The 24,074-nt window shown below is 41.9% G+C and overlaps 3 protein-coding genes across 12 annotated transcripts in view; 1 reads left to right on the forward strand and 2 right to left on the reverse strand.

Annotated features, from left to right (window-relative positions):
* LOC133617559 (deoxyribonuclease-1-like) overlaps positions 1–24,074 on the forward strand; it is a 241,866-nt gene that overhangs the window by 179,433 nt on the left and 38,359 nt on the right. For 5 of the 9 annotated variants that reach the window (XR_009817031.2, XR_009817030.2, XM_061977590.2 and 2 more), the window contains exon 2: positions 874–1,122. The exons of 1 other annotated variant lie outside the window; for it this stretch is intronic. Coding sequence is in view for 4 of the 8 variants with exons in the window: in XM_061977590.2 (XP_061833574.1) it covers positions 957–1,122 (166 nt within the window). In the remaining 4 variants the exon portion in view is untranslated. Of the gene's footprint in view, positions 1–873; positions 1,123–17,630; positions 17,779–18,841; positions 18,966–24,074 lie in introns of those variants that run through there. 3 more of the 9 variants (XM_061977591.1, XM_061977594.1, XM_061977593.1) reach the window with 3 other exon arrangements.
* LOC133618075 (uncharacterized) lies at positions 3,338–6,003 on the reverse strand. The gene is made up of 2 exons (XM_061978542.1): positions 5,615–6,003; positions 3,338–4,416 (listed from the first exon to the last, which is right to left on the reverse strand). Exons 1-2 carry the CDS (start codon positions 5,850–5,852, stop codon positions 3,599–3,601), a joined length of 1,056 nt encoding a protein of 351 aa, XP_061834526.1. The 5' UTR covers positions 5,853–6,003; the 3' UTR covers positions 3,338–3,598.
* LOC133617561 (uncharacterized) lies at positions 9,895–17,711 on the reverse strand. Of its 2 annotated transcripts, none has more exons than XM_061977597.2 (4): positions 17,456–17,711; positions 17,159–17,330; positions 10,968–11,123; positions 9,895–10,788 (listed from the first exon to the last, which is right to left on the reverse strand). In XM_061977597.2, the coding sequence occupies exons 1-4, from the start codon at positions 17,709–17,711 to the stop codon at positions 10,704–10,706; spliced, it is 669 nt and encodes a 222-aa protein (XP_061833581.1). In that variant the 3' UTR covers positions 9,895–10,703. The 2 variants fall into 2 exon arrangements, with proteins under 2 accessions (XP_061833581.1, XP_061833580.1); XM_061977596.2 differs by having other exon boundaries at positions 10,968–11,126.

Below are 24,074 nucleotides of genomic sequence, written 5' to 3' on the forward strand. Positions count from 1 at the left end.
GGATGAAGAAAAGATGAGCGAGTGGTTAAGGTAAGTTTACGCGAAGAGGCCGGGTGGCTTTTTTCACGCAGCTCCGTCCATGTTGATATACGACTCCATGCGCGCCCACATCACGCTGGTTTTTAATATATTATTAAAGTTTGACTGACCTATCTGACTGTTTTTTTGACATTCCTTTAGCGCAGTTAGATGCGGCTTACAACACGGGGCGGCTTATAGGTGGACAAAGTTTTGAAATATGCCGTTCATTGAAGGCGCGGCTTATAACCCAGGGCGCCTTATGGTGCGGAAAATACGGTACATAAAAACGCCCCCACCATGTTTATTCCTGTCCTTTCTGATAACCGAAAAGTTTTCTATTTCTATCTCTGAGTCAGAAACACTTTGATCAAATTTGGTTTCAGAGAAACACAGGATTTTTACCTTCGTGTTGAGGAACATTTCTCTGATTTGGTCGAGTTTGGTTCCAGAGAGGCTGTTCACATTAAGGTGGATGATTTGTAGTCCACTGGAACCAAAAAGAGCATCAGATTCCGCTGTGTAGTGGTACTGACCAGAAAAGTTGTTGGTTGTTATTAAAGTTGAAGTTGGAGAGCAGTTCCGTTCATTGTTTGGCTGGAGCTACTTATGGGAGCAAGAGGAGCAGGAGGGAGAGAAAGGAGAGAGAGAGAAAGGAGAGAGAGAGAGAGTCATATTGCTCTTCATCCAGGGAGATGGGGAGGGGCGGAGTTGGAGAGGGTGGGGCCAGGTAGGGGGGCCGGGGGTAGAGGGTGGATTTATTTTTCGCGGGCTTTTGTCCGTTTGAAGACAAAGAAAATAAAGAAAATGGATGTATGAACGCGCCCCTAAATCCTGTGTATGCCGTGGGTCCAGACTTCGTGTCCTCGACCGTCAGGGACCGGGGAGAGGCCGCGTGGACCCCCACCACACCGTCTCCACTGCAGACCGGGGTGTCGATGTCGACAGTCACCACGTTGACCGCCGCCGCGCTGTTCGTCTCCGTGCCGTTCTCCGCCGGGTCGCTGCCTTCACCGATGTCTGGATCGTCCTCCACCGCCGCCGCCGACCGTGTCGATGAACGGGGCGAAGTCTTCCTTCGAGCCGCCGATCGCTGGAGCACAGGTGAGCTTGAGTTGTGATGAGCCAATAGGAGATCTCGCAGCTAAGTTAGCTTCAATGGCGCCGCTAGCAGTAGCATCGCTAGGCTTCGCCAGGCGGGACAACATTAACCGTGTGGTTACAGGTCCAGGGTTGAGTTCAGGGTCTCCTGATAGTAGAAGTAATAGTAGTATTGTTGATCTTCGGTCTATCCTTCCAGTCAGGGGCATGTTTCTTCTGTTTCGATTGCTCACGTTAGCTCCGAAGCTGAAGTGCTTCGCCAAAGTATTGTCGATGAGATAAAAGTCACTGTGATTGTCCATTTCGCGTTCCCGACTCTCATTTTCAAGAGGGTAAAGTATCCGAGGAGGTTTAAAATATAAATCCGTGATCCACAGTAGAAAAAGGAGGAAGTGTGGGATCATCCGAATAGTTGATTTTGTTCCCAAGCCGGAGCGAAAGAGGATGCGACCGTCTATCTCGGCGTCCACGTACACCAGAACCGAGTCCCAGTGGACTACAGGTGCGTGGGTCGGGCAGCTGTGCACAATCAGATAATCTCCTGTCTGTGTATAAAAGCGTGACAGCCGAAAGAGAAAGGGAAAGGAGAAAAGGAGGTGGAGAGCCAGAGGCAAGACACGCAGCAAGGTACGCAGTGAGAGCAAGACGAGCAGCAGGTGGAGCCGGAGCTGAAAAGCGGCCAGCAAAAGACTTTATGATATTGAAAAATAACGAAGTCAAACCTGCTCACGACAATGTCGTCCTTGGATTAGTCCTGAGAACCCAGCCGGAAGCAAGAGTCTTCCACAATGATGATGATGATAATGATGTATATGTGCAAGTGAACAATTGGATCCACAAGGGACAACAACCCTTTCCACAGACTGCACACATCAGAAACATAAATCTTAGAAGCCTTCAACAATATATTTGAAGAAGACTTTAGGATTAAAAGTGAAGATGTGATTGGGTTGGGCTCTCGGGGGTGATGGGGCCGTGCTCTGGCTCCCACGCACTCTGGGAGTCGAATGTATTGTACATGCAAATTCACATATGCTCACATACGTACATAGGTACCTACGCTCCCACATACATACACAAATACAGTACATATTTACCTACCTAATGTTCGTACATCCACACGCACATTCAATATACAAACATACACATACACATACTGTACATATACATTCACTGTACAAACACATATACACATTCTGTACATATACATTCATTGTACAAACACATATACACATTCTGTACATATACAAGTACATATGCATACTTACACTCATGCACATAATCACGTTGCATCAAACATATATTAACGTTGTTGCCCTAGGGTAAACTGGGTGTAACACATGGCACACTGACAAAGCTTAACCTATTGTGACTATAACAATCTACAAGGTTAATGTAGGTTGCTTCTCTTTCTCCCCCTCCATTTTTCTGCATTCTTTTGTATCTCAAGTTATCATTACGTATATGTATTGTTGCATTTAAACAACTGTATTGTTGATAATAAAGGTAAATTATTGGTATTGTTCATTATCAATAGCGCTATTTCTATTGGTATCTGTATTGATCCATTTGTAGTGTAATAATGCTCATGGTTATTTCTGTATTATTTTTTATTTTTCGCTAACTGCTTATTTGCTATTACTTTTACCATCATATTTGTACATGTCATATTTGCTGATGTTGCTCTATTGTTGTTGTTGTTTGCTGTTGTTGTTTTTGTCTCTCTGTCTAATCCCCCTCTTGTCCCCACAATTTCCCCCTCTGTCTTCTTTTTTTTTCTCTTTCTATCCCCTCCTGCTCCGGCCCGGCTGCACTAAATGATAATATAAATACATTTAATAAAGTCAAATACAAATAAGGCAACAAGAGAAGTATCCTACACTTCTCTTTTGTAAAGTAAATCTGAACAGCCGACATGGGCATCTACATCAACTATATGATTTGCCTGAGAAGCTGGACAGGACATAAAATTAAAAAAAAAAAAAAATAAAAAAAAATAAAAAAAGTGAAGATGTGAGGTGAAATTAGTTCAAATGCAGCAATAAAAACAACCAACTCCACTCGCGATGGCTCTAAAGTTCAGTGATGTGTTGCTAACTTCAGCATTTTTCTTCTTTGGTTGATGTTTGGCAGTAGTTAACATCCATGATGTAACAATACTGCTAATCTACCAGAGTCCACATTTTGTTAACCATTTTATTAATTCATACTTTTAAATTTGATAAAAACATCAACAAAATGCAGTGGAACAAATGTGTGATTTTATAAGACACACACAAAAAAAAGAACAATTAGCAAATAAAATAAAATAATAGCTGCATAAATAATATTAAATAAATGCACACAACTTAAAAAGTAATTACAGGACAACATATAACACTACAAGATGAGAAGCACTACATACAACATCAAATATACATTCATATTAAACATGCTGTGTTTTTAAACTACATTTAGCACAATCACTGTTTAAGTGTTTTTAAATCCCTGCAGCTTCCGTGACTGTTACACACGTGTGTTTACTGACCTGCTGCTTAAACCTGAATGTTTTATCACACACAGTGCAACTAAAAGGATTCTCTCCAGTGTGTGTTCTCATGTGTGTGGTCATGTGATGCTTTCTGGAGAAACTCTTCTTGCAAACAGAGCAAGCAAATGGTTTCTCACTTGTGTGTGTTCTCATGTGTAATATACGTTCCTTCTTAGTTTTGAATCTTTTAGCACACGCTGAGCAAGCAAAAGGTTTCTCTCCAGTGTGTGTTCTCATGTGTGTGGTCATGTGATGCTTTCTGGAGAAACTCTTCTTACAAACAGAGCAAGTAAAAGGTTTTTCTCCAGTATGTATTCTCATGTGTCTTGTAAAATGACTCTTCTGTCTAAATGATTTTCCACATTTAGAGCAGTCAAAGTGTTTGTTGTTAGTGTGATGTCTCGTATCACCTTTAGAGTCATTTTTACTCTCCAAAGGTTTTTGGATGTGGTCACTGTGATCAGAAGAGTGTGACATCATGTGGTCCATGTCTGACAGTGGAGCAAAGATGCTGACTGGTTCTGACTTGATATCTTCACAATGCTCTCCATCAGCTTCTGTGATGTGTTGACTTACAAGCTCCGCCCCTCTGTTCTCCTCACTTTGACTGTGATGAAGCTGTAAGGACTGAGCTTCATCTTCATCATGAAGCTGCTCCTCTTTAATGTGGGAGGGGGCCTGTAGCTCCTTCTGTCCCACACTGGTCTGCCACTCCTGCTGCCTGGAGGGAATCTCTTCATGACTCCCCGCTGACACTCGCTGGACGTCTGCAGAACATAGAACACAAATGAGGCGTTACTGTATTTTAGTTTGCAGCTCTTATGCCAACGATTCACATTATGTGAGGTTGGCCTAATTAAATATATGCATAAAAACTAAAATATACAACTCATTTATAGCTTTTATTAGACATCTTACTGGAAGTATTTTATGGTTGTGGACTTTTATTAAGCAACAACATGACAAAAATCAAATATGGTGATGATTCAATAATAGTTAGTTAGTTAGTTGAATGGATATGCAGTCACGGGTGGCAGCTGTCGGGTCCTAGTCGTTGTTTGTTTACATGGACGCATCCTCGCAAGACGCAATGTTGAATGATAAATTCCAACCTTACCTGAACAAAAACCATGCATGATTTATCTGTGAGAGTCTTGATACTATTTTACTTGACTCAGCCACACACAAATAAATTGTAGCCATTCATGCCTTTTTAAGCCTTCATCTCCTTTGTCGTTTAGAATGACGTCTGGAACTCAAGATAGTTCCACATGTCTGGGAATGCGACCGAAGGATAATCCTTGATATTACTCAACAAATCTTTAGGGATCTATTCCATTTCATAGTTGGAATTGTTTTGCTTGTATCTGCTTTTCGCAGGAAGATCTAGACCCTTTGTGTACTCAGAGATTTGCTCGCTGCACAACAGCCATCTTGGCTTGATTGACCACCACTTGTTTCACTTCCTGGAAGAAGTCACGTGACTGAATACAATTATATATTATTTAAGTATGTTGAACAGGTGGGGAAAAAATCTGAGTCTGTAACTGAGTTAAAATAGAAACTTCTTCCCTCATGTCCTGTTTAAAAATATTTCTATTGAGCAAAATTCTATTTTTCATTTTAAACAAAGCTCAATATATATACACATCAAAGCAATTTCTAATCTTGCAACTTGTTTCTATTTATAAATTCATGCAGAGGGTTATAACAGAATGATTTTTATACAAAATAGAAAACAGATAAATCACTCATTTTAAAAAGGTGTCATCTTCCAATTGCAAAATCTAAAAGAAACAATCTTGTTTCTACAGGATAATCATCATGAAGACAATGTCAAATAAAATTCACAAATCAAGAGTGTAATAAAATAATTTAGTGAGCAATATACAAGCTGTTGATTCGGTGTATTCTTTTTGAATGGACTTTTATGTTACATGATAAGGTAAAAAGATGTAAACAAACCTGCTCTGTGTAGCACAACTTGAGGTTTGAAAACAGCATCCAGTAGTTCTTGTAGACGTTTGTTCTCCTCCTTTGTCCTAGAAAGTTCCTCCTCGTACTCTGCTATGGTTCTTTCCAACACTCCAAATATTTCTTCAGCGGTAACATTTAGTCGCTGCTCCATCAACATTCTCACCTTTTGGAATTCGCACATTTTTTCCTGCGTGCTGCTAACTTCCGGCTTTATTTCTTGGCTCATGTTTTAAATGTAAGACACGGACTGAAAAGCTGATTTTAAAAGTAAGTAAGTAAGTAATTAGTTTGAGTGCAAAAAGAGATGAGATGAAGACGTTGTTACCATTTCCTACCAACACCGAGTGATGGGTCGTTCGCGAAGGATCCGGCTTTAAAAGATCCTGCTCTTTGAAGTAGCAGCTCTTTGATATCAAAGAACCTTTGACTAATTATTCCTTTAGTTTAACGGCAGCTTGCAGTAATGACATGAAAGGTGCATACTGCCATCTACTGCACCGGAGTATGTCACATGGGCTATATTCATGTACTTACACTGTATACTGTATGAAATTAAAAGCAATGCCTTGTCCTTACTTAATTTTTGTGAGATTGTAACTCTATCAAAACAAATTAGCAGTATTTTTAGGCTTAACTTTTTATTGAATTCACTCTTTCTGAGCTGCCCTAACTTAGATACATATAATTTTAGAAGTTTAAAAAAAAGTTTCAAACTTTGCAAATGCACAGATTAGTACAGTGGTTCACCCCCCACTTTGGACAAGGGGGAGTTTTCAAGCCCCACCTGCCCCCATCGCCCCAACAGAACGCTAATGCCAAGCTTAACATTTTCAAATTTATTGAACATCAAGTAACATATAGTAGTATACATTCAAACTCAATAACATAAAATAACATCAAGTTCAATAATAAATAAAATAACTGTGCAGCTGTGGTATAACTTGCATCAAGTTCAATAATAAATCAAATAACTTGCATCAAGTTCAATAATAAATAAAACAAAAGTGTTATAACTTGCATCAAGTTCAATAATAAATCAAAAAAGTGTTATAACTTGCATGAAGTTCAATAATAAATCAAATAAAAGTGTTATAACTTGCATCGAGTTCAATAATAAATCAAATAACTTGCATCAAGTTCAATAATAAATCAAATAAAAGTGCTATAACTTGAATCGAGTTCAATAATAAATCAAATAACTTGCATCAAGTTCAATAATAAATCAAATGACTTGCATCAAGTTCAATAATAAATCAAATAAAAGTGCCACTTTGCAATCTTTGCAAAAAAAAAAAAAGGAGGAGCTATGCATTTGGCAAGACAGGGCAAGTGAACACGAGTTTTACAGTACTCCAGCATTAGTGGCTGCAATGAGGCTGTTTTGCACTGCACAGCTTTTCAAATCGGGGTTGCAGGCTTGACACTGCCACTCTTAAGTCATGCTCAATGTTCAGCTGAGACCTGTACTTCGTTTTGAGTGAAGCAACAGCTGAAAAGCCCATCTCACACAGATAAGATGTGGCAAAGGGGAGAAGAATGGACACAGCTCTCTGCCCGATGAGTGGATACTCCCTCTCCACTCCAAAGCAGAATTGAGAAAGAGTCTGAGTGGTGAACCTCAGCCTCAGGGTGGAGTCAGATGTAAGTTCAATAAACTGGTCCTCCTCAGCAGACATGAAATCAGCAGGTGCTGCAGATAGATTATAAATTAAAAGGCTTACTTTATTTTTCATTACATAATACATGCAAATAAATCTGTTTGACATCAATCATCTGGACACAACAATCTGGACTAACATTCCAGTTAGTAAGTAGCATACAACACACATAAAATGCATGTGTAATATATGAGTATAATATTCAATAAAACCAACATGCTGCATTGAATGGATCCATAACCAAGTTGTACTGAGCATTGTTGATGGGGAAGTATTTGTGAAACATTTCTCTCAGGGAGGAGATGTGTCGCTTGATGCAGGGGATCACTGTGGTGGCACCAGATTCGGTGGTTTCAGCAACCTCACCCAGGTTCTCAAACAGTGTTGGGTTAGTTACTGAAAACCAGTAACTAGTTACAGTTACTAGTTACTTTATTTCAAAAGTAACTCAGTTACTAACTCAGTTACTTACACCAAAAAGTAATGTGTTACTGTGAAAAGTAACTATTTAGTTACTTCTTTTTTAAGGTTCCCATTAATGCCCTTTTAGCCTTCATTTCAGTACTGTTATTACACTAGAGAATAATACAATCTGTTGATCAACTTGACATGCATTTGCATCACTGAACTCTACTAAGCAATGTGGTCTACATACAACACACAAAGACAAAGATATGTTACAAAGGCCAATTTGTTTCTGGTCAGAACAAATTGACAAAACTATTTTAAATAGCTGCAACATAACATACATAAGTAACAAACAGCATAATAACAACATAGCTGTAAAGCAAGGAAGGCACACACTACATACACAAAGCCTAACCAGGCATTTTTTCCTCAAGGAATTCTGACACAAAATCATGTCTGAAGCCCAGAACACTCTACACATTTCCCCAGTTTTAGTTTAGAGATAAAGAAAGATTGGCCAGGCACACTAGGATCCCTCTTTATGTTTGTGAACTTTATAGTCTATACATTTAGAGCGATGTGATAATCAAACACTCTAGAATGAAAGAGTATATAAGAGAATTGACAGCAACGTTCCCTCTAAGGAGCGCACCTGTGCAATTGCGCACTGCTCGAGCGGCCTCTGCGCACGGCAAATCTATGCCACGCACAAAATCAAATAAAAAAATAAACGCATAACAATTTTTGACACAACGCTACACACGACAGAGAAAAACACTTTTCGTCATCCTTGTTCAAGTATTGTAACGTCTGTCGAGACGCTTTTAGGACATGAATTCCATCCATCACTTTACTGAGCAAAACTCTTTATTGTCGGCCATAAACACATCACCAAAACATTAGTAAAAAAAATTATACCTAGCCAAAGTGGTCATTTTCTGCAGTACAAACCAGACCAAAAGCAACGTTGTTATATCAACAGCAGCCGCTCGCTCTTTCTCACTTGCGCCAACACATGCACATATGGCACTTAGCCAGTGATGCGTTTACAGCCACACAAAAAGTCGGACAACTCCAACACCACACATAAAGTGTAATTCCAGGTCGTTACTCTATGATTTACCAATCAAATGTGTGCTTATTCTAGTGTAATTTATTAGGAATCTTAATCCATAAATTTTGAAATGCTGTTAGTATATTGAATAAATACTAATAAAAATATATTTTTTACAAACAGGAAGTTGCAGGAATGTACACATAATCCCCTGCTCACATCTCATTGTGCAACATGTGAATGTTTTAATGGGAACTAAATGCAATGTCTGAAAGGGGTACAAACTATTTCCAAAGCAGGACCTCCACCCAGACAATCAATACAAGTACACAGTTCATGAAAAACAATATTTTTTGTTATTGTCATTGTAAGTGGGCCTAAACACTTATATTAGAAATGGAAATGACTGCTGTCATTTGTTTATAATAATAAGAGAATGTTGTCTGTCTATCTGTGTTGGCCCTGTGATGAGGTGGGGACTTGTCCAGGGTGTACACCGCCTTCCGCCCAAATGCAGCCGAGATAGGCTCCAGGCCCCCCCGCGACTCCGAAAGGGACAAGCGGTATAAAATGGATGGATGGATGGAGATTGAACTTGTTATTTAGTCATGTTTGGGACAGGTGTGCTGCTGGTGTAGCCACAGTGTGCACGTCTGATGTTGCTCACATGGGCTCCACTGAATGCTCAGGGAGTTTTTGCGTTTGCTCAGACACATGAACAATTAGAGGGAACATTGATTGACAGAGTGTGTGTACCTTCAGTGCTGAATGATGAGCAGAGGCAGAGTTAATCCTTAAGTGGTGGTGGTGGAGGTGAGGTGTCATTGGAGTCTCTATCTCTCTTTACTAGCTTTGTCGAAGCATGTTGCTTATGTAGCTTGTTTCAGCAGATTTGAATTGCTGTTTTGGGCAGTAGATGGCATCTTTGATCCAAAGCACAATTTACATTTAACTAAAATGTTATTTTCTTTGTGCTCGACAAAAGAAAAGTAGTGAAAATATCTCCATGTTAGCAAACTCGACTTCTGGCTCCGCCATGATCAGACACGCCCCCCCCCCCCCCCCACTCCCCCCCCCCTCCCTCCCCACACTCACACTCACACTCACACTCACACACAGAGCGCATATCTCTCTTCTCCGGCTTGTGACACAAGAAGAATCAGAACGATGACACAGCAGCGCTCCGATAAAACACACTTTATACTACATAAAAAGTAACGTAAAATAACGCAGTAACGCATCATGTAGTAACGGTAACTGAGTTACTGAATATAAAAAATAACGCGTTAGATTACTAGTTACCGCCGAAACTAACGGCGTTACAGTAACGCGTTACAAAGTAACGCGTTAGTCCCAACACTGCTTTTAACTCACCATCCTCAATGTGCCATCCATTGCCATTGGGTGAAGGGGCAGACATTATACCTTTGAGAGAATGTCTCATGAAGCACAATGTCCTAGTCCACTCAGCAGTGACACAACTTGTGAGGAACCTGCTAAATGCCGAATACTTAGACCAAGACATAATGATTTGGGTGCCTGCCTCCGACCTTTAGATGCAAGATACATAATGTCTTGACAAACAGATATCACTTTTAGGTTCACATCTCCTGGAATATCAACATAACAGGCTAGTGTTGGTTCCTCTGTTGCACCTACAATCCAAGCAATAACATTGTACATTTCAAGTGGCACAACAGATTTTGCATGGGACACATTTAAATCATCTGATGTGGGTGGCCAGAGGCACGTCATACCGGGAGAGTCACATAGTAGCTGCTTCAATATCAGCGATGCACTATAAAGTGTCCTCGTGTTCTCAGTAGTTTGCGGACCAGCTGGTGTTCTTGCCATGTGTTCAGTGTCACTTTCACCTTGGCTTACTTCAGTTGACTCAGTTGTGTCTGTACCTGATGGATGAGGTAGCCTGTCTATCAGCTTATCTGCAGACAATGTCTCAACAAAAAACAGTTCGCAGATGTTGCGCTTGAAACACCAGTTGGGGAAAGTCCAGAGTCAGCCTTCTCTTTAATTTATCCTGCCTGCAACATAAGAACACAGGGAAAGAGGAGCACAAGGGTGTGAATAAAGATATATTCATAAGTATTAGTTAGTTTAAATATACTATCAAAGCCTTTTTTTAAATTATTTATTGTTATTTTGATATTTTCCAGCATAAAAGTGTTTTACATCGCTGGCAAAAAAAAGCTTCTGTTGTTACCTGTAGTTTGAAGCATCACAATCTTCATGTTTTTGCATCGTATTTAAAAACATTGGTCGTAGCTGGTTCATTCTCAGCACCTCCTGATTAACAATTATCCTTTGGCGGATGATCCTCTCGCAGAATATGTTGTAGCTGGCATTAAAGGTTGGTTCACTTCTGAAAAGAAACACACACACACATACAAATGCACACGCACGCGGACACACACACACACACACACACATTTAATATGTGCCAAAAGGTATGCAGTCCAGATTGTAGCTACGTACAAACAGCCTTTACAAGTGCATCTAAAACAAATATAATATGGAAAAGTAAATTCAAAAAGTGAGACTTTTATTTATTCTATATGAATTTCATAATTATTGACACTGTATCTGTCATTGGCGTTGTTAGGCCTGTTTTAGGGGGGCTCAAGCCCCCCTAAAATATTCTTAAGCCCCCCTAAATAATTTGGGGACAATTTTTTTTTTTTTTTTTACAAATACATGCCGACATATTCATTATAAAGTGGCCCGAATATGAGTTTAAATAAATAATTATATAACCTGTCATTATTCACTCAGTTTCCCCTCACTTCATAGCGTAAGGTAGAGAGCCCCTTTAGTGCGTCGGTATCCAATCCATTCCACTTGTTCATATAGAAAATGCCCACATCACTCAAAAACCAATCCGCATTTTATTTGCGACCTTGCTTGCGGCATATATATATATATATATATATATATATATATATATATATATATATATATATATATATATATATATATATATATATATATATATATATATTGTGGAGCATCACAATACATCCGAACAGGTGAGACTGGGCAGAGGGCCAGCCATCACAGTGAAAGCATGCACCAGGGGGTCAAACTACGCCACTCTTTAGGTGTGGTCATTGAAGGCAAGTACATCCCTAATTGTATCGTCAATCAGGCTGATGTGTGGCCACCTGCCCCAAGGCAGCTGTGTCAGGTTGGTAATCACTGTGTTTGAGTTAAATAGCACCTCAGTGTTTGACTCATTGTGTGGCTGGCTCCCTGCTGGGAAAGGTCTGCTTCCATCGGGCGGTAAGTGTGTTGCTCCACTGAAATATAGTTTGTAAATTAGTCTGCTAAATGTGTAAGATGTTTGATTCATTGAATGCTGTGATTTATTGAACTTTGCACTGATCAGAGGTTTCTCTGCTATATGTTCCAGACAATTTAGGAGACATGATCAAGACATGGAAAAAGTAACAATTTGTTTGTTTCAATGGAAGCCCCAATAGGAGAACTTTACGTTTACCTTTTATTCAGAAAACTGACTGAATAAAACAACGCTGCGGCGTTTGAACTTTAAACAGAACTGTCTCTGGGAGGTTGGTTTGGGACCGCACATCACACATTGGTGGAGAATGCAGGTATAGAAGACCCTCCCCAACCACATTATGGAGCAAGCAATAAGGGCACTCCTGCAAAGCCAGGCGGAGTTGCAGAATGCGATGAAGGAACTGCTCAAGAAGGTTGACAAAGACGAAGCAGTGGTTCGAGCCCCGGGGGGAGTCCTCACAAAACAAAGCCTCGATGACGACGTTTAAGCCTATTTGGAGCTCTTTGAGCGCACTGCTACCAGGGAGCGATGGCCACCCGGTGAGTGGGCAGGAATAATTGCCCCGTTCCTCATTGGGGAGGCCCAGCACGCCTGCCGCGACCTGCCAGCAGAGGACGCACGAGACTACCCCAAGCTCAAGGCCGCCATATTAGCAAGCCATGGGTACAGCCTACCAGCTAGAGCTCAGCAATACCACGCCTAGGCCTACTGTGCCAGCCATCCGCCCAGGGCCCAGCTCGCAGAGCTGCTACGTCTTACCTAGGGATGGCTGACGAGTGGCGGGGAGACACCCTGGATCCAAAGATTGGTGATTGATCGGTGTATTCGAGCTTTTCCGCCCGATGCCAGAAAGTATGCTGCGCAGGTGAGCCCCACCTCCCTGGATTCTCTGGTAGCTCTGTTGGAGAACTACCAAGTTAGCAACGAGATGCTCCGAACCACAAGAGCTGAGCCAAGCCGCCCCACCACTGCTGAAAGGATGGGCCATGAGTGCCGGCGATCTCCTCCCCGTACTCCTCCACGTAATGCCCCAAGGGATAGTAACCCACCGGAAAGGTTGGCCCAGCCCCCCAGAAGGTGCTATGTCTGCGGGCGAGAAGGCCACATCTCCTGGACCTGTCCGGAGCGGGACCGAGACGTCTCAATGCCCTCTGCCGCCAGCTCGGGTGCCCACCGACCTTGCTTGCACACCGGGGACACTGGCCGACCCCATGCCTCCCTGCCGGTGTGGGTGGGAGGTACCGACGCCCATGCCCTGATTGATTCTGGCAGCGTCGTCACCTTGGTGAGGGCTGACTACGCTGGTTCTGTCAGCTCAGACACCTTCCCGGTCACCTGCGTCCATGGTGATGTCCGCCATTACCCGGTCAGCCATATCCGGGTCCAGACCCCCCGTGGAGACACCGTTGTGGCTGCTGGGGTGGTCCCCAACCTACCTGTCCCTCTGCTGATAGGCACGGTTTGTGTCCTCTTCCAGCGGTATTGGAACCCAGGCCGCCGCCGCCCACATCCTCCCTGACAAACAAGACGCCGGGACCGGCGCCCCGCAGCCTCGACACCGCGGACCGCATTCCCCACCTTCCGAGCACCTAGAGGAACCTCACCAGGAAGTGGAGCATCTGAAAGAGACGCCAGTGGGGGAGAGACCCCTCCAGCCAGTGAAGACCCCTTCTCGGAGTTCCCGCTCATGCCGGTCGAGGCGAATCCACCTCAAGGCGAGTACGCCACAGCCCAATGGGCTGACCCAAACCTGGAAATGGCCCGCCAAAGCATCGCCACCATAGACGGTCAACTGGTCTCTGGGGTGAGTGGGGTGTCTTATCCTCATTTTTTGGTAAAAGCGGGTCTGTTGTACCGAAGTGAAAAAACTAAGGGGGGCGAAGTTGTCGAACAACTATTAGTGCCAAAAAGTTACGTCACCCGGGTGTTGTACCTCGCTCACTCCCACCAATTAGGGGCTCATCTGGGAGCCCAGAAGACTTACGACCAAGTGGTCGCACGTTTTTATTGGCCTGGGGTGAAACGAGCCGTCGAGGACTTTTGTCGCACATGTCCGGAATGTCAAAAAGCGGCACCGCGGCCCCTTCTCCGGAATCCCCTCATACCCCTTCCTATTATTGAGATGCCATTTTCACGGATAGCTATGGACATTGTGGGGCCGTTGCCAAAATCGTCTCGTGGACACCGCTATATCCTTGTCATTGTCGATTATGCAACCCGATAGCCCGAGGCCATTCCCTTGCGTGTTGCTACCGCCAAAAATGTTGCCCATGAACTACTCATGCTTTTTAGCCTTGTTGGAATAGCAGACAAGGTTTTGACAGACCAGGGTACCTGTTTTATGGCCCGTGTAATGACCGCGTTGTATAAATGGCTTAAGATAAAACAGATCAGAACCTCCGTCTATCACCCACAAACTAACGGACTAGTGGAACACTTTAATTCAACCTTAAAGATAATATTAAGGAAATTGGTTGAAGTTGACGGGAAAGACTGGGACCGGTTAATTCCTTATATACTGTTTGCTATTTGTGAAGTGCCACAAGCCTCTACAGGTTTTTCCCCTTTTGAGCTGCTTTACGGGCGGAATTCCACGGGGTCTGCTAGACCTCGCCAAGCAAGCCTGGGAAAGTCAGCCCTCCCCCCACCGGAACGTTATAGACCACGTGGAACACCTACAGGAGAGAGCCAGAAGGGTATGGCCACTGGTCCGGGACCATATGGAGAAGGCTCAAGCTGCCCAGGCACGAACATACAACAAGGGCGCCCGTCTCCGTGAGTTTAAGGTGGGTGACCTTTGTCTTAGTATTGGTCCCGACGGCAGAGTGCAAATTCTTGGCTAAATGGCACGGCCCGTACGAGATCGCTGAGCGAGTGGGGGCCGTCAACTACCGTGTACAGCAACCCGGCCAGAAGAAAGGTTTGCAGCTGCACCATGTAAATGTATTGAAAAGATGGCACACTGCTGCACCTTTGCCTAGCCCTGCCCTTCTAACGGACCTCTCTTCCCAGAAACCAGCCGTCAATGTAGGCGTGGACCTTGGCCCAACACAAGTCCAAGATGTCCAAGAGCTCTTGGGCCGCTACCGGGACATTTCTGCAGAGATGCCCGGGCGCACCCATGTCATAGAACATGACATAGAGACCCCGCCTGGGAAGGTGGTCAGGCAACGACCATACAGGGTCCCAGAAGCGCGGGGGGAAGCGATAAAAGAAGAGGTAAAAAAGATGCTTGACAAAGGCGTCATTGAAGAATCCTACAGCCCTTGGTCCAGTCCAATCGTCATCGTCCCTAAACCAGATGGCTCCTTGAGGTTTTGCAACAACTTCCGAAAACTAAACTAAATATCCACCTTCGATGCATATCCCATGCCTAGAGCCGATGAGCTGATTGACCGCCTTGGACCTGCCCGCTTCGTCAGCACCATGGACTTGACAAAAGGTTATTGGCAGGTACCCCTGACCCAGAGAGCCAAACCCAAGACGGCCTTCTCAACTCCAGATGGCTTGTTCCAGTACACTGTCCTCCCCTTCGGCATCCACGGGGCCCCTGCGACCTTCCAGCGCATGATGGACCGAATCCTCCGTCCTCACCAAGCCTATGCCGCCGCCTACCTTGATGACATCGTGGTCCACAGCGCCACCTGGGCCCACCATCTGGAACACCTGGAGGCTGTCCTCAGGGCCCTTCGTCAGGCTGGTCTAACAGCGAACGCCAAGAAGTGCCGGGTAGGATGGACCGAAACCGACTACCTCGGGTATACGATAGGCCGTGGGTGTGTGCGACCCCAGGCCCAGAAGGTGGAGAAGATACGGAATTGGCCCCGCCCCATCACTAAAAGACAGGTGCAGTCCTTCTTAGGTCTGATCGGCTACTACCAGAAGTTTATCAAAGACTTTGCCACAATAGCGGCGCCCCTCAACGACCTCACTCGCCAACGGTCAACCCACCGAGTATCTTGGACCACCGAAACGGAAGGGGCCTTCGAGAAGTTAAAGCAGGCTCTGTGTGAGGAACCCATCCTTGTTGCACCTGACTTCACGAAGCCATTCGTCCTCCACACAGATGCCTCTGGTACTGGGATCGGGGCCGTCCTAGCCCAATTGGTTGGCGCCGATGAACAGCCCGTAACCTTCATTAGCCGAAAACTGCTAAAGCACGAGAAAAATTACTCTACGGTGGAAAAGGAGTGTCTTGCTGTGAAGTGGGCCATCCACCATCTCAGGTATTACCTATGGGGAAGACGCTTCACTCTGGTGACCGACCACGCCCCCCTCAAATGGATGGCCAACAATAAGGACAGCAACGCTCGGGTGACACGCTGGTTCCTGGACCTGCAAAATTATAAATTCACCGTCGAACACCGCCCTGGAAAGGATATCCGCCACGCCGACGCGATGTCCCGCCGCTACGGAGATGAGGAACAGGAAGCTCCTCGTACCAACAAGGAACTTAGGGGGGGATATGTGGAGCATCACAATACCTCCGAACAGGTGAGACTGGGCAGAGGGCCAGCCATCACAGTGAAAGCATGCACCAGGGGGTCAAACTACGCCACTCTTTAGGTGTGGTCATTGAAGGCAAGTACATCCCTAATTTTATCCTCAATCACATATGTGCCCAAAATGTAATCTCTGCAACTTCAAAATATTTGGGAACAAACAATTATTGTATTGTGAGCTAAAGTGGTGGCATTAGCCTCTGTGTTGTGAATGAATAACATAGAGGCTAATGCCACCACTTTCATTGTGTTTCAGTGTATCTTGAAGGATCATGCAAGTAATTGTTTCTTGTTGATGCTGTAAACAAAATATCACTGTGCAAAGCCATGTTTGTTGTTGTACTGAACACAGATTGAAAATAAACCGACTGAAATAATAATAATTACAATGAATTATTTATAAGTCTTTGTTAGCCGTTTGTGAAGTGTTGTGCTCGTGCGCTACGTTCGCTCGCATCCTGTGCATCTCCTGGGGGCTAAGCCCACCCTGTCCTTAAAAGCTAGTGACGCCCCTGGTATCTGTCATGCATCTACAATATGAATTGTAATTTATAGTGTGTATATAATTGATAATGCAATTTAATAACTCACACTTCTTCATCTGCGGTTCCAGTAAGTGTTACATCAGACTTTGTCATGAAGCTGGTGTACTGTCTGGAACAGGACTTGTGGTACCACACCTCCATGGCCACACAGTCTCTGTCTTCAGTATGCAAGAGAATGCTACTGTCTTGCTTTATCCTGGCAGCGTTCATCAACTGGCCTACAAATAAAAGATGATTAAATGGTTTGTATGTGTGTAAGTGCTACGTGTGTGTGTGTGTGTGTGTGTGTGTGTGTGTGTGTGTGTGTGTGTGTGTGTGTGTGTGTGTGTGTGCATGTAATTACCTGCTGAAAGCGTTTGTGCCTGTGAAAGATGGTCCCTCTGCCGTTTGCCTCCCACAGTCACTCTCTTGTCCGTTTTTTTTCTTTGGAATGTCACTTGTTGAGACTGAAACGTTGTCCGATTCCACAAACTCGTCTTGACCCACATCCAGCCGATTGGCCAGTATTTCGGCAGAGTCCAAACGCTTCTTATCAATGAACCGCCGCTAACAAGTCGGGTGAAGCCCAGCGTCATCAGGAATGTCTTTAAATTCAACATCGATACAGGATTTGATACTTTATGAGACTTGCCATCACAGCAAAGCCAACGTTTTTAAACAATTCCTGTAAGTATCCCACCTTGTGATAGTAAAATCATTCACCTCTTCATTCCTAACAGACATAACATGCATGTAGCATATTTTGTTGTTCTTTTTTAGAACTTTTGTACGATGTTTTAGAGTATTTTCCTCTTTATTGCTAGACATTGTTGACATCACCATCTTGGATCTGCGCGGCTAACCGATTGGTCGAATGTGAAGCACGTGACGGAAATATTGTTACGCCAAGCAAGAAATAGTCCCGACTTTAAACACTAATTTAAAAAAATTGCCTGGATGTCCAGTGGAGAACTTTTTATTTCTCAGTGAAAACCAAAATATATTTTTTAAGAAACAAAAATGATTTAGTGCCCAGACATGGGAACGAGATGATACGAAAAACGGGTTCACCTATACGTGTGCTTGTTTACCTTTTATTGGTGTATGTGTGTGTGCTTGTACCTTTTATTGATACGTGTGTGTGTGTGTATACATGTGTGCTTCATTAACATGTGTGTATATTCTACATACAAAAAATGACACTGTTTAAAAACAATACATTTTTTATTTTTGTTTTTTATTGAGCATCAAACATACATTTATAATTCACTCAACAGTCAAGGCACTTTCAACAACAAGGAAAGAAAACAAAAGCAAATACAGATAGGGTATTAAATATTAACAAATAATAAAATATGACAAATAAAAAAAATAAAAAATGGACTACCTGAATCCCTTTAAATGTTTTTAACAGATATATCAATTTGAGGGATTTTGTACTCTTATTCATTCTCCAAGATTTGATTGATAATTGTAAAGCATTAAGCCAATTAGAAAATGTAGGCCTTACTTTCATAAATCCACATTTATGTAGGAACATTTTTTTTTTGCCTGAGCATAATAATGTTTACAACATTTCTATGTACAGTCCTTTATAATAATGTTGACAAACATTTTATAATAATGTTGACAAACATTTTATAATAATGTTGTAATATGGATATGTAAACCACTTCCTGTGGGCGTGTCTTCCCGCATCCAAAAGCTTCTGCTATTGGTTGTTTTATGGACCAATCACGCGCTCCCAATCTTCACCTTTGTAAAGCGTGTTCGTTTGGCAGAGAAGTGACTTTTCTTCTCGCACCCTTTTTCATCACCGCCTGACAAAGCAGCAAGAAGAAGAGCGGCGTCATACTCTCTACCTCCTCCAGCAGGTGACTCATTTCTCTCTTGGTTGTCTATGACTCACTTTTTGTACTTCTGCGCTAACAATGGAGACATCAATTACAAGTGCATTGTTTTCACTTGATGGATCAAGCTCACCATCTTGGAAACCACGTGACGGACGGTGGACGCGGCTACGATCTTTGTTTTTGTCCTCTCGCCAACACTTTGGTGTATCTTAATACCGCAGCAACAATCTTTGTTTTTGTCCTGTCGTCAACAGTTTGGTGTATCTAATACCGCGGCAACGATCTTTGTTTTTGTCCTCTCGCCAACACTTTGGTGTATCTAATACCCGTAGCAACGATCTTTGTTTTGGTCCTCTCGCCAACACTTTGGTGTTTTTAATACCGTGGCAACAGTCATTGTTGTTGTCCTCTTGCCAACAGTTTGGTGTATCTAAAACCACTGCAAGGATCTTTGTTGTTGTCCTCTCGCCAACAGTTGGGTGCGTTTAATTGTGGTGTGTTTTGTTGACATTCTTGCAGACAGGATTGGGGCGTTCTTGTATCGTTCTTCGCGCCTGGGGTGGTTTAAGATTCAAAGATAAGAACCTGTTGGGCAGACTAGGATAATCCAGTTAAAGTAAGAACTGCGGACATCTTGCTGTCGTGATCATGGAGAACTTTTGTGTATACCCCTTTTGTTTTGTGTAAATAATGTCAAATATCCACTTATTTTCAGTATTAATGGGGTTGACACGAACCAGAGACAATCTTTGGGCACCACACGATTCGATTCCTGGGGGGTAACAATCCGATTCAAAACAATTCTGGGTTGGAAATCAATACTTTTGAATACGATTGAGTGTCAGTTCTCTGATTAATTACACTACTCCATACAATAGATAAACAACTCTGATCATTACTTAAAAGAAAACTGGTTTTGTTTAATAAAATTATACCCAAACATTGAATAAAGTCAAATACTTGAACTGGGTAAGAAGCTATTTAACCAACAGGAAGCAATATGTGAAGATGGGTGTAAATATGTCAACACGGCTAGATATATCTTGTGGCGTACCCCAGGGATCAATACTGGGACCAAGATTGTTTCATCTTTATATAAACGACATTTGTAAAGTTACAAAGGACTTAAAGTTAGTTTTATTTGCAGACGACACAACTGCTTTCTGTTCAGGAGAGAACACACAGAAGATAATACAAATAATAACAGAAGAACGGCGTGGCGCACTGGAAGAGTGGCCGTGCGCAACCCGAGGGTCCCTGGTTCAATCCCCACCTAGTACCAACCTCGTCATGTCCGTTGTGTCCTGAGCAAGACACTTCACCCTTGCTCCTGATGGGTGCTGGTTAGGGCCTTGCATGGCAGCTCCCTCCATCAGTGTGTGAATGTGTGTGTGAATGGGTAAATGTGGAAGTAGTGTCAAAGCGCTTTGAGTACCTTGAAGGTAGAAAAGCGCTATACAAGTACAACCCATTTATCATTTATAAGAAACGAACAAATTAAAAAAGATGGTTTGACAAAAACAGACTATCTTTGAATCTCAGTAAAACTGAAATAGTAACAGTAGAAAAGAGCATCAAACACGAATACAAATAGACGGTGTAGATCTTGAAAGGGTAAAAGAAACCAGATTTTAGGGATTAATAATACATGATAAAATGAACTGGAAATCTCATATACAAAATATACAACATAAAGTAGCAAGAAACACGTCAATAATGAATAAAACAAAATATGTTCTAGACTAAAAATCACTTCATATTCTCTACGGCTCACTAGTGTTACATATCTGAGGTATTGTGTAGAAATAGCTACAAATGTGCACTTCATTCGTTAACGGTGTTACAAAAAAGATCAATTAGACTGATATGGATATAGAGAACATGCAAACCCTTTTATTTATTGAGTCAAAAATATTAAACTTCATCCATCCATCCATTTTCTACCGCTTATTCCCTTTTGGGGTCGCTGGAGCCTATCTCAGCTACAATCGATGATTTGATAAAATTGCAAACAGCTAAAATGATGTACAAAGCAAACTACAACCTGCTACCAAAGAATGTACAACAATTCATCTCAACTATTGAGGTGAAATATAGTCTTAGAGGAAAATGTAATTTAAAACATTTGTACACATGTACAACACTTAGAACCTTTAGCATATCAGTATGTGGAATTAAATGATTAAGTAAAGAAGGTAAACATAGTACTAATATGATCCACTTTAAGAGGTTGTTCAAATGAATAGTGCTTACAAAGTACAAAGAAGAAGAATTATGAGAAACACTTTCAACTTTATTGAAAATAAGATATTCTTCATCTCAGTATGTTTGTCATGACTGACTTAATGATCTATTACCAGAACTGCTGTATTAATCATTCACGGATGTCTTTGTGCTACAAAAAGAAGTTAGTAAATGAACGTATGTATTTGTAAATGCTCTGAAGTGGGAAAGGGGTAGGATTAAATAAGCTTTGCTTCTTCCTACTCCTTTTCGGACATGATGTAAAGTGAAATGATATGAAATTGTGTGATGTATTATACTGTAAGTGTGTTCATGTTCCAAATAAACTAAAGACAGGAAGAAAGAAATACAAATAAGACAAGAGAATTATCCAACACTTCTCATTTCTAAAGTAAATCTGTACAGCAGATATAGATCATCAATATCACAGGTATCAAACTCAAGGTCCCGGGGGCCAGAAGTGGCCCGCCACTTCATTTTATTTGGCTCTGGAAAGCCTGAAAATAATATGTATCAATAAAGTACTGTAATTTTTCTTACTAAATCTATTCTTTCTTTCTATTTTGGGAGGAAAAAAATTGTACTCCATGTAATCGCGAACTACATTAACTTAAATATTGTCTAATTATGCAAAAATATATTATCAGACCATTTTTAAATAGAAATAACTACTACTAATAATGATTTCAAAGCAAGTTATCCATCAACTAGTGCAATGTAAAAGTAGAAATAGATTTCATGGTAAAATTGTGGAAATTGACTTTGGTTTTTACAGCATTTTTCTCCAAATGTACTTTCTTTTACTGTAATAAACTGTGGTGCTGTTTTGGCATTTACAGTAATACACCGAAAAATCTATACTTGTTGATTTGTGGTAAAAAATAAAAATCTGGCATCTCAGGTGCCAACATTTTACTGTAAGATTACAGTTTTTTTTTTATTTACAGTAAAAAAAGAAATGTAAATTTTACAATTAAATTCTGGAAACAGAGCTGCCTTTTTTCCCCCCCCCCCCATAAAAACAGCAGTACTGTTTTCCCATTTACAGTAAAATACACTTTATTTTGAGGGAAAATTATTGCAAATTACCATATTTTTTTTACATTTTAGTTTAAAAAAAATCTACTAATAAAATGCATGAAAAAATTGTGTAATAATAGTATTCGCTGTTAGACGCGGCCCTCTGGGGCCAAACATAACCGCTATGTGGCCCTCAGTGAAATTACTTTTTGACACCTCTGATCTACATCAACAATAGATTTGCCTGATAACAAAAAAAAGTAGATTTAAAAAATAAAATTTTTAATTGATTAAGAATCGTTAAAAATAAGAATCGAGATTTATTCGAAAATCTTTTTTTTTTTACACACCTACTGATGCATCATCTGATTTTTGTGCATATAATTTTAAGTGTGAACTTTTGGGATTATAATGTGTTCTGACATGCTAATACACACACACACACACACGTGTGTGTATATATATATAATTAACCTCAGCCATAGTAAATATACATTAGTACCTCAATTTAACTCTTACTTTTGTTGGATCGTCATGAAGTTTTCACAAGCATTTGTTATAACAGGTCACATGTAAATGTCACAGCGTTGGTCTCACTCCCGCAGTAGGCCCTCGACTGCGTACATAAGCGGGTGGCTCCAACAGCAGATATCTGCAAAAGTGAGCCCTGATCAAGTCCAACTGGTCAAAGAGTCCATGGTTTTCCCGAGGGCAGGAATCTGCAGCTAAATACAAATTATTTATTATAATTTAAAAATATTAATACAGTTTCTGTGGCTAGTTCCTTCTCCTTTGTTATATTTTTGATGATTTATTACTTTAATTCAATAAATATCATCCGCTACTTCTTCTTAGCACCGTCCCTCACACTCACTTTCATTCCCACGGTTGGAAAACAAAGTTATGTCGATCTTTAGCTGCATTGCTTTTTGAGTGTTGAAAGGAGTGATTTGAGGTTATTATTGGGTTGTTTATCTACTTCGGTTTTACAGTTTTGGTATTCGGAGTATTTTCTGTCTCTGTCTTTTCCATTTTTCTCTCCATCCATCCATTTTCTACCGCTTATTCCCTTTGGGGTCGCGGGGGGCGCTGGAGCCTATCTCAGCTACAATCGGGCGGAAGGCGGGGTACACCCTGGACAAGTCGCCACCTCATCGCAGGGCCAACACAGATAGACAGACAACATTCACACTCACATCCACACACTAGGGCCAATTTAGTGTTGCCAATCAACTTATCCCCAGGTGCATGTCTTTTATGGTAGCTAATAGGTCCGGATTCATCTATGGTTCAGAGCGGGCTTTGATCCTGACTGTTCTCACAGGAGCCATATCATTTAGTATCGCTAGGAACGCTGTTTTGAAGCGATCCCAAGCATCATCGACCTGGTTGCTCGTGAGCACAGGGGACCAGTCCCACTCACCTAATTTTAGGTTGAAATTATCACTGGAGTATGTTTTAAGGGATCTGGATTGAGCTGTTATGTGGCCGTTGGCTTTGGGTTTAGCTATTTTGCGGGTGCAGAAGGTTAGATAGTGGTCGCTAAGACCACAGATCATGACCCCGCTATTTTTTATTATAGGCCGGTCTGATGTGAGAATGAGATCTATGGTTGATTGGGTGGAATCTCACACCCTTGTGGGTAGTGTTATTAGCTGGGAGAGACCGTGCAGATTACAAAGCTTGCTTGTATGTGCAATCTACTAATAAAAGTCTCAATCAATCAATCAATCAAGCGAGTAAGACCGGATGTGTTGGTCGGCGCTAACAATGTTCACCGTGATATTTGCTACACCAACTAACTCAAATCTTAGAGGGTAACAATTAGCCAATAGACTAATGCCACCGGAGTGGCGGCAGTACCAC

This window comes from Nerophis lumbriciformis, linkage group LG18 (genome assembly GCF_033978685.3).
Source record: "Nerophis lumbriciformis linkage group LG18, RoL_Nlum_v2.1, whole genome shotgun sequence".
NCBI classification, from domain to species: Eukaryota; Metazoa; Chordata; class Actinopteri; order Syngnathiformes; family Syngnathidae; genus Nerophis; species Nerophis lumbriciformis.